The 10703-nt window shown below is 48.9% G+C and overlaps 1 protein-coding gene across 1 annotated transcript in view; it reads left to right on the top strand.

Annotated features, from left to right (window-relative positions):
- The window catches only part of LOC105563731 (neurogenic locus protein delta), a 44499-nt gene extending 34711 nt beyond the window's left edge, over positions 1-9788 (top strand). Inside the window, exon 6 of the mRNA XM_012015591.1 lies at positions 4397-9788. Within this exon, the coding sequence (XP_011870981.1) occupies positions 4397-6353 (1957 nt within the window). The 3' untranslated portion in view covers positions 6354-9788. The remainder of the gene's footprint in view (positions 1-4396) is intronic.
- Positions 9789-10703: the final 915 nt, after the last annotated feature.

The following is a 10703-nucleotide window of genomic DNA, read 5'->3' as shown; positions in this document are numbered from 1 at the left end:
TCTCTCTCTCTCTCTCTCTCTCTCTCTCTCTCTCTCTCTCTCTCTCTCTCTCTCTCTCTCTCTCTCCCCCCCCCTCTCTCTCTCTTCTTTCCCAGATTCCATCGTCTCTTTTCTCCTCCTCCTTTCTCTTCCACTTTTACCCTTTACATCTTTCCCTCTTTGTTTCTCCCTCTTTTTCTTTTCCCTTCTTGGCTCGCCATCCGACGTGCTATTGAACCGTCCGATTTAATCCGCTGTCTGGCGAAATTCCGGGATTCTCCGACGTTTCCGCGCTTTCTCAGAGTCCTTCGACAAAAACATTCCATAAATTGTATGACGGTATTTTTTTTTAATTTTATTTCACCACGGATTCCTCAAGCAATTTGTGGTCAAATTAAACTGTCCTTCTCTTTTTATGCAAATCATATCGCGACTATAAAGGATGGCTCGCGAATCTTGTTCGCAAGTGTCACGCGTTTCAAGACATCGCGTCGGCATATCAGCTCGAATCTCCGCCTGGTCGCGTTAACCCGGGTTTAGAGTTAACTCAATCATCTAATTACTCTACGACCAGGGTTAATTGTCCCGTTAGCCGCAGCTACGAGTTCGCCGTTCGTGCCTTATTCACGGTCGCTTCGTTCTCGCGTGATTTTTCAACCAAATCCTCGGATATGTTTGCAAAGAAAATAAACGGAACATCACATAGCGATCTAATCTTCTTTGTGTCAATATCCACTGACGATTTTTTCAATTTGGAGCTGACTTTTCTACAACGGTAATTTATTCGATTATAATTTTTTTCCGACTCTTTGTGTATCGCATACGAAATTTGAACAATTTTTTTTCTCTTTCGCTTCTCCCATTCCATTCGTTTCTCGAGTCGTTTCAAGCACCGCCTCCGTTAGAATTGGTGCCGTCGCGAGGCTCAAAGTTGCACGATTGTGAAAGGAGGAATGGCGCGGATTTTCCCGCACTGCGAAATATACTTCGCCATCGTGAGTTCTTCGGCGATGAATATCGAGAGTTTCTCGCGATGATGGCAGCGAGAACGCACTATGCAGACACGCAGCGTTACCGAGAACACGTAACACCGATGGTTAGATCCGAGAACCAATCGATTCCGAACAATTCACGAAGAGCGGAGCATTCAAGTTGCTCCAGCTCTGAAAACGTTAATTAATTTGATTATCGAAACGTTTAATAATTCTATCAGAAATTTATGTAGAAAATTAATAAATTACGCAATATCGCGTAAACAAATTTCTTTGCGATATATCCGTGTACACGTTATGTATCTCGGTCGAGTTATTATTTCGTGCATCATTTTAATACGGTCATTATGGTGGCGTGGCGCGCAACGAACGTCAATTATGCGCGTGCACATTACGCGCCACCTTCGTTACGGGCAAATTTTTTTTGTGTAACCTTAAGACCATTCGACGCTCGAACCTGATGAATAAAAATATCGTTACACGAATGTAACGGACTTTGATCGGCGTTAACCTTGATCGCACTCCACGTGCACGCGACAATGACTGACGCATGCCGCTTTACACGCCCTGATCGTAGATGATTACGGAGATTGCGGGAATGGAATTACGATATGCTCGTTTTCAGTCGCATAGCGTATATTCGCGTATACTCGGAAAGGACGATAACGATCGTTTCGAGGTGACGGGCCTCGCCGGACTCGTGGGATATCGCGCTCGTGATACGTGGAAGAATCACGGTCGTTGGACGCCCCATTGAAATTTTGGGGCCCGCGTGCGGTTGTGCGTGCGTGTGATGTCTGAATACCGATGACGGTGCATCGACGTTACGATCTCTCTTTGGGATGAGAGCATCGGACGATGTCGCTTCAAAGTAACAGAGGAAAGGAGATCTATGAGATACCCATCATACTTGGACGTAATTCCTAAAGAGAATTAAATTTGGAATTTGTACAAGATTACACGAATTCCCGTTTGAAATTCTGTGCGTATATTCCAGCGATATACAAGTCACACGCACGCACAGGAACTTTACATCTTTCGCGGCAAACGTCACAATTAAATCTCGAGTTTTGTTTGTCATACTTGGCGATATCATTTCGGCGTTCGACTCCGTTTAAACAGCCGCATAATAACAGGCAAAGGTCAAAGAACGCACTCGAACGTGGCGCGATATCCTCGCATCTGATGGCACAGAGAGTCGCAAAGAGAGGCGGAGGAGGAAGAGAAGATGTGAGAGAGAGAGAGAGAGAGAGAGAGAGAGAGAGAGAGAGAGAGAGAGAGAGAGAGAGAGAAGTCGTTCTCTCTCGTCTCTTTCGGAGAGACATTTAGCCGACTCCGATATGCGCGCGAGATTTCCATAGCCGAGCGGAGAACCAATCCTCCTCTTCTTCCTTCTTCTGTTCCCCTTCGCCCTCATTGGTGCATGACCTATCCCCCGGTGGTAATTATGGCACAGTTGCGATTCTGTTGCGGCCTAGCCACAAAGTAGAATGCACGATCACGTGGGCGCCGCTCGCCGGCGTTCTTTAGGTAGTACTCGTTCCTAGGAGTACACCTTCGTCTCTCGCGAATAATCCGCGCGGCACAGTTCGGCTGGTTTTCCAACCCCTTTGGTCCCGTTTTCGTCCTCTTCTCGTCTCTACCTTTACCATTACCTTCTCTCTCTCTCTCTCTCTCTCTCTCTCTCTCTCTCTCTCTCTCTCTCTCTCCCCCCCTTCTCTCTTCTCTCTTATTCTTCCTCTTACGACCGCGGCAGTTTTTCTCTTTCACTCTCTCTTTTACTTTGTACATAGGACTTAATGGTATAGTCATGCAACGTCCACGGCTGCAGTTTCCCCTCTGCCGTCTCCTCCTCTCGCCTTTTCCTCGACTCTTCGTTCATCTTTCTCTACCTGTCTCCCTTACCCTTCTCTTCATACCTTTATTCTCTTACCGTCTCTCTCTGACCACGATAGAGTCACAGCGAGAGAACGACTATGTAGTGACGTATATACATGCGGATACACGCGATAGTGTGGGGTACCGTGAGCAGGCGCGCGCGCGCGCTCGCGAGCGCACGCACGCACACAGAGGAGGGTAACCTTTCCTTGACCCGCATACTGAACGGCTGTGCCGAGACTCGAACCGTGGGAACACACTACTCGACGACTCATCCCCCACCGCTCCGTCAGAATTCTACTTCCCCCCCTTCTGTCTGCCTCCTTACTCCTCTGTTCCCTCCGCGCCGTCGTCCCCGTCGGTCCCGCGCATCTCCCTCTCCCTTCCGTCAACTCTTCTTCACCGCTGTCCTTCTCCCGCTCTCTCGCATCCCGGGCCCCCTGTCCCCCACCCTTCAATGACTGCTTCTTCCCGTTCGCGCCACCTTCGGTCCCTTCTCTATCCCTTCTCTCTTTTCCTCAGCGCGCACATTCAAGCTGCTTCTCTGTGTATATTCTCGCACGTGTGTGTATGTACGTGGTGCGGAGCACACACGTGTAGCATCTTCTTTTCATTCCACCTCTCGTTCTTGCGTTATCTCCGTCCGTCCTAGTCTCTCTTTCTCCTTCATTTCTCCGTGAGGCATAACCCCCGCACGTAATGTAATGGCCGACCAGCGTATCATCCTCATCTCCTGGCATACCACCCTCTCACCCCTCGTCAGGAGTTTCATTCTCTCTCTCTCTCTCTCTCTCTCTCTTGTACCGACTTTATCCACTTTTAAGATATTTCCTGTCGCTGTACATTGCCTCCTCCTCTTCCCTGCTCCTCGTCGGTTATCCTCCTCCTCCTTCTCCGCGTATAAACCGCGAATCTTTTCTTCCTTCGCGACTCGGCCGAGAAGTCCTCGTGCCATCCTTTCCTCTCTCGTCTTCCTGCGCCTCTACACACATACACACCTTTTGATACGCCGACCTCTGTCCTTTCTTCGTTGTCTCTCTCTCTCTTCTTCTTGTAAGACCTCTTCTCGTTCACGGGGTTTCGTCGACCCTCTTCTTGCACCCATGACTGCCTTCTGTCCATCACCGGTGAAACTCTCCTCGAGACTCATGACTGACGGAAGACAAAAGAGGGCGAGAGGGGAATTGAATATCGAAGTGCGCAGACCCAAACTCGGTTTCACGATTAGATCTCTGTCAAAACACGGCCACGACAGTCTAGCCAGACCTAATAATACCAACTGCGCGTGGGTCATCCATTCATGCACCAATCTCGTTGTCCTGACGGGATCCGATATATAGTAGATATAGCTAGCAGGGTGAGCATGATTTATCTTCGAGAATGATTCAGCTTTCCTGGAAACTTGACATACCTTCGTCATCCATTTACTCCGCCGGTGGTATCCAATCATAGATAGATATGTGTGTCAGCTTTTTGATTTGTTTTTAATTATCTCGTAATCGCATCCGAGCATCACTAAGGAGCCATGTCTTATCGTGTTGTTGCAGATGCCACAACGGCTGGAAAGGCCCACTGTGCAATCAGTGCGTTCGATATCCGGGCTGCCTCCACGGTAGCTGCCAAAAGCCCTGGGAGTGCGCTTGCGACGAAGGCTGGGGCGGGCTGTTCTGCAACCAAGATCTCAACTATTGCACGAATCATAAGCCGTGCATGAACGGCGGCACCTGCTTCAACACCGGCCAGGGTTCTTACACCTGCTCGTGCCCGTCAGGCTTCACCGGCACAGAGTGCCAGACGCCGCTCTTCGACTGTCACTCGAAGCCTTGCCTGAACGGTGGTACCTGCACGATGACGGAATCGCCCTCTGTGAGCTACGTGAGCGGCAATGGTACCGAGTTATCGTTGTCCTCCAGGCAGCAGCATCGCCGTAGCTATCGTTGCACCTGTCCACCCGGTTGGCGCGGCCGACACTGCGAGACGACGACGCGATCCTGCCGGGACTCACCCTGCCGATATGGTGCCACCTGCGAGGACGACTCTCTGCGTGGCTACGTGTGCCGCTGCCCGCCCGGCTACACCGGTACCGACTGCGAATCGCAGGTCGACGAGTGCTCGCCGAATCCCTGCGCGAACAACGGCACCTGCGCGAACCTTGTCAACGCTTACCGCTGCACGTGCCTTGCCGGCTTCACCGGCGAGCGCTGCGAGATCAACGTGGATGACTGTCAGGGCGATCCGTGCCTGAACGGCGGCACCTGCAAGGACCAGGTGAACAGCTTCCGCTGCCAATGTATACCGGGCTACGTCGGCAGACTCTGCCAAGACAAGGTAGACTACTGCCTGGCGAAACCGTGCGCGAACGGAGGCAGATGCACTTCTGGGACCAACGACTATCATTGCACGTGCAAGCCCGGTTTCACCGGCAAGGACTGTAGCGTAGATGTGGATGAATGCCGGAGCGCGCCGTGTCAGAATGGCGGAATATGCCGGAACCGCGTCAACGGCTTCTTGTGCGAGTGTCCGAACGATTGGTACGGTGACACCTGCGGCGAGAAAGCCGGCGTTGCAGTGGCACCGCCAATCGTATCGCCGTCCGCGCCCGCAAACGTGCCGCTGGCAGAACCGTCCTCGGGCAAGCACGTCTCCTCCAGGAAAACCAGCTTGACCACGGAACACCTGGTGATGATCGCGACTCTTTCCACCGCGGTACCGGCCTTCGCGCTGTTCGCCGCAGTCGCGGTCATGTGCATGAAGAGACGGCAGAAGCGCGAGCAAGCCAAGGCCGACGAGGAAGCCAGGCTGCAGAACGAGAGGAACGCGGTGCATAGCAGTATGAGCAAGCGTAGCGCCAGTACCATCGGCGTCGGGAGCAATGGCATTGGCAGCGTCGGCGGCCTCCTCGGCAGCGCCGGTAACGGCCTACTCGGCACCGGCGGCGGCAGCGTCTGCGCCTTGGGCGCCGGCGACGCGCACATGATTAAAAACACCTGGACGGCGAGTAAAAGTGTCAACAACGTGGCATCGGCCGCGTCGCGGCAGGACGACCTGGACTCGTCCTTCCAGACTGACGTGACGCTCGATAGTTCGTGTTCGGGTTACAAGCCAGAGCCGGTGCTGCAGGACGGTCGGACAGCGAGGACGACGAAACAACTCAACACTGAGGCGGCGGCTCACCGTGCGTCCGCGCATCTCTTCCAGAAGGAGAAGGACTGTCTCGGCCTAGGCCTCGGTATCGGGGTCCTCGAGAGTGCCAAAAGGTCGTCCGTATTTGCCACTGGCAATGCGGCGGACAGTTGTTGCGCCGCGGAAGCCGCGCTGATGAAGAGGCCGACGACGATATCGGAAGCCAATGGTACCGGTGTCGTTAGTAGTGCTAGTAGTGGTCCACCGGGAAGCGGTGGCGGCGGTGCCACGGACAACAGCAATTGCAGTGTGTACGTGATAGACGATCATTACGTCAGGCACGACGCCACGCTGGCGGCGACACTCGCGACGGAAGTGTAGTAAACGTTTGGACATTGGATTCTCACTTGGAGTGATAGAGAGAGAGAGAGTGCGTGAGAGAAAAAGAGAAATAGAACCAGTGCGTATGCGTGTGCGAATCTTGTTTTCTCCGTGCGCGTAAATTGACAGACCACCCCGTTCGATTTCCTTCCATTTTTCTCGAGCGACGGCGACGCCTTCGTCTCGGATGCCTGCGAGTGTTTATTTCTTTTTCTGTCTTTCTTTTTTTTTAATTTTTATTACATCTTTTTGCCATGTGCTTGTGCATCAGCGATTGGCGCCGCTAGTCACCGGCGGGACTCCGCGATTGGAACATCGTTTCGAGGAGTATTGTATTGGCCAGTTTTACCAGCCACGGATATACGTCGTCCCTATTATACTGGAACGAGAGCGATGACGGACTAGACTGAAGACGTTCGATCGGGGCTGATCGAGAGGCGACAGAGACAAGGAGAAGAATTAACGCGATGCTGTGGGGGTCGGCCGGTTTCCTCGGGCGGCCGCCGACCCATCCTTAGGTATTAATATTATATCTTGCTCGAAAGTGAAACTCTGTACAGAACTAATTTATTATTATTGTTATTTACTTATTGTATTGCTGATTGCTATTAATTATTATTAATATTATCACGTCGTGTCGCATTATCATTGTTCTCGGTATTAGTTCTTTTTCGAATTTGCGTGATCGAGCTGCCGACCGGAGCAAGAATACGACAGCGATAGATCTTTCGTGTATATTATCCGTGTACGTGTGTGTGTGTGTGTGTGCGTGAAAATGAATGGAGCATGCATGCAGAGTACTCGTGCGTATGTGTGATTGCGCGCGAGAAAAGTTAACGACGGATTAGCATCTTCGGAACGACGTCGTTTTTTCGTATTCGGAATTAATGTTTCGTGCACGACCGTCTTTTCCCCCCCTTTTTATTTTACAAAGCATTCCTCTTTTCTGAGAAAATATCGTTGTGCGACTTCCGCTTGTTACAGTGGTAACGACGTTCCACGTGATAAAAAGCATGAAAATTACTATTCAAAATAACACTTGAAACAAACAGTCCCTCGACTCTTTGGGATTCTCCGTTTCAGGGATAATCCCGATCGGTCGAGTGACCCAATTCAACACCCGTTTTCCACGCCGATTTTCAACCGGCTCAAAGAAACGTTTGGAAGGAAGGATGGAAAGCGGCACATGGCTCTTAACTAAATTCCGTCCTTTTAATCCGAAAACGTCGTCATTCCATCGCGATAATTTCAGCAAACTTGATACGCGAAATTAAATTAAGTGATGCGAGGCATATAGTTAGGCAGATAGTTTTCGTAGAAAAGAAATAAGAAAAACCTAGGGAAAGCCAAGTGCATGTGTAAAGCTCACTGTGTGAACATTCTTGGATGCATTTTCGTTGAATTCAACTTGCATCTGGCGGAATACATGATGAGTGCGAAAAATGTATTTACGAATCTGAAAAATTCCAAAGAAATCGCACTGCGTTGGCCTTGTCTCAGTTAAAAAAAAACAATGATAAATTTTCTACGAATCCTATAATCAAAAGTTATTCAAACGACATTTACCGTTCGACGAAATTACTCGCGCTACGTACGACTGAAAAGACGAACGGACAGATGTGTAAATTATGCAGATGTATAAATAGAGATATATATATAAATAAATAAAGATAAATCTATATAAATGAACAATGAAGTGAGAGATAGAGATCCGGTGTCGTCGACGACAACGTTTCGACGACGATGCGGTTTGTTCCGAAACGATTTGGCACCGAAATCGGCGAGAGAGGCGAATCGTGAAAAAGCAAAAAAGTGACCATCGTCGCGCGAGAGAACGTCGGATCGAATGCCCGTCGATTAAATTTGATCGTAGCGCAATCTTCTCGTCCTGAACAATACGAATATTTCGCAAAGACGTCCAAAAGATAATCGGGATACTTGAAAGTTCAGCACTTCTTTGGAATGTCTTTCATTCTAATGTCTCTTTCTTGGGATATCTTGCGAATTGTTGCGCTGTCTTTCTTTCTAGGATTTATACTTCTGGAAAGCGAGGAACCGGCGTTTGAACTACGATTGAAATTAAGATTTCGGCGGATTTGGTCGTCTCACCCGCGTTTACTCGCGTCGGACGAACAAATCCGTGTGAAGTAATCAACTCGCATTCTCCGCGTTCATTCGTGTGAAAGAGAAAATCTAGACAAATGAAAAAACAATTCGGTTTTCGCAAAACTTTCACCATTTTCACCGCCACTAGCCGCACTTTTTCCGGCAGTACGCTCGCTGACTTCGTCCACGAATGCGTGATAGATAAGTGACGATTATTGCATGTTGATGCTGCACGTTCGATTATGATAATTATTTATTTATGACTGCTGATGACAATTTTACACGGCGTAAAGAAAAATTAAATAAATGGCCGTTAGCGCGCCGATGACAGTGATGACGATATTATCGCGTTGAAAACGCGCGTGCGATGTGCGAAAAGAGAGAAAGAGTGAGAGAAAGAATGATCGAGTGAAAGAGAGGGAGAGAATTGTAGCGAACAAAGATTCGATAATGTTCCTGTTACGAAATAATGATAATTAAATAAACGAAATGCAAGTACCGACTAAGTCAGGCTTATTTTCGAGTCTCGTTCGCGCGCGGTGGCGCAAACAGGGTGTTTTTTTTTCGCGTTTATGTGACCGTCGTTCGTGATCGGTAACGATTTTTTTTAGACAACGGCGACCGTATCTACGACATCCGCGGCTCGATCGAAGATCGCGATGAAAATCCGATCCCCGGCTTCCATCTCCCAATCCTTTCCTCCATCCCCGTCGACCCCCCCCCCCCCCCGACGACGGCCGCCGTCGCGCGCGTACAGACTCCAAATTAACGAGAAACACGTGCGTGTAAATGCGAGATTGTATTGTACGAATTACGATGTGTAATAAAGCTGTTGTCATTTTTTGTACTTACACTCCTTCCGACGATTTGATGACGTTTCGCTATCGTTGAACAGTCTCCATCACACTCCCATCCTCTCGTCCCACTCCCGTTTAGATTTTTTCAACGTTTCGAACTTTTTAGACTTTCGGATTAGAATTACTTTGTTTTTGTACCAGCGACGCGTATTCGTGAGAAAAAGGAAAATATTGTTTCCCCGCTGAGATAGTGGCCTGCGTTCGCGACGAGGCATCGACGAAGATTGTAAAGACTATCCTAGGCGTACCGTATCCCGTTTTTGTATAAAACAGAAAGAAGATAATATGCACACAGCGTATACATACACTGACATACACGCAGCACATCTGTATATTTGTAGTAGGACTATACAATTGCGATTATTATTAATTATTAATATTATTATTATATGAACCGTGTAAATAGATGAATTGTCAATATAACGATGTCACGCAAACGACAGTGGACGATTAATAATGATACATTAAAAAATGAGCTCGTCTTTTTCTCATTTCCCTCCCGCTTTCTATTTAATTTCGTTAATAATCTCCGCGTAATACAAGATTTCATCGTGTTGCGAGTGCACGATGCTTAATGAACGTAATATGAGATGTCTCGAGGAGGTTTTTAATAACCATTTCTTCGTATCGGAAGTCTAGTGTTAAAAATATCTTCGTGTGATTGAGAGTTGTGCCGAAGTTCCGTTAAAAGCGCTTGTTCACTTCGACTCAAGTGAACCGTAATAAGCTCTCGTCATTTCGACGTACGTACAACGCAAGAAAAAAACGTCTACGTGACTTGTTGCTTCTAAAATCATAAATCAATGTGAGGAGAAAAGGATTTTACAAGCACAGGCACCAGTAGAATTTAGCTCCCGTGGGAAGCGCTCAATTCCAGGACACTCTGTATTAGTGACCCATCGAGCGCCAGACTTTCGAGGCCAGGCCGATACCGGCACGCTCGTCGCTATTTCTGTGTTGATGGTCGTCATGAGCAGCGCTTAAAGAGACAGGATACGAAATATACCGCGCGCGACGACAAAGGTCGCATCGGTTTGCCTGTGTTGTACTCGCGAGAACTCGGCATGGAAAACTCGCGTTGCTGCTGCTGCTGCTTGTGGGAAGATCGGCGGGAGAAAGGGCCCGGTCAAACAGCGTCGAAAGGATCCGAGTCGCGAAGAGAAAATCACATCATCGTGGAATGACGTGAGAGAGAGAGATAGCGGTGTGTACAATTTTACGATAAGCCGTACAACTTTATGTAACTATGCAAACCGCTCGCGCTGCGCATCCTGGATTCAAGGTAGCGCGCGTTGCGTCGTCTCTTCCGGATACGAGAGATTGAAACTAGTGGCGGTGCTGCTGACGACGATGCGTATCTCGTTCTTCTGTCATCGCACGAAAGATA

The sequence above is a fragment of the Vollenhovia emeryi genome, unplaced genomic scaffold (genome assembly GCF_000949405.1).
Source record: "Vollenhovia emeryi isolate VEMERY1.0 unplaced genomic scaffold, V.emery_V1.0 DF939172.1, whole genome shotgun sequence".
Classification (NCBI taxonomy): Eukaryota; Metazoa; Arthropoda; class Insecta; order Hymenoptera; family Formicidae; genus Vollenhovia; species Vollenhovia emeryi.
This window is presented reverse-complemented; position numbering and strand designations above follow the sequence as displayed.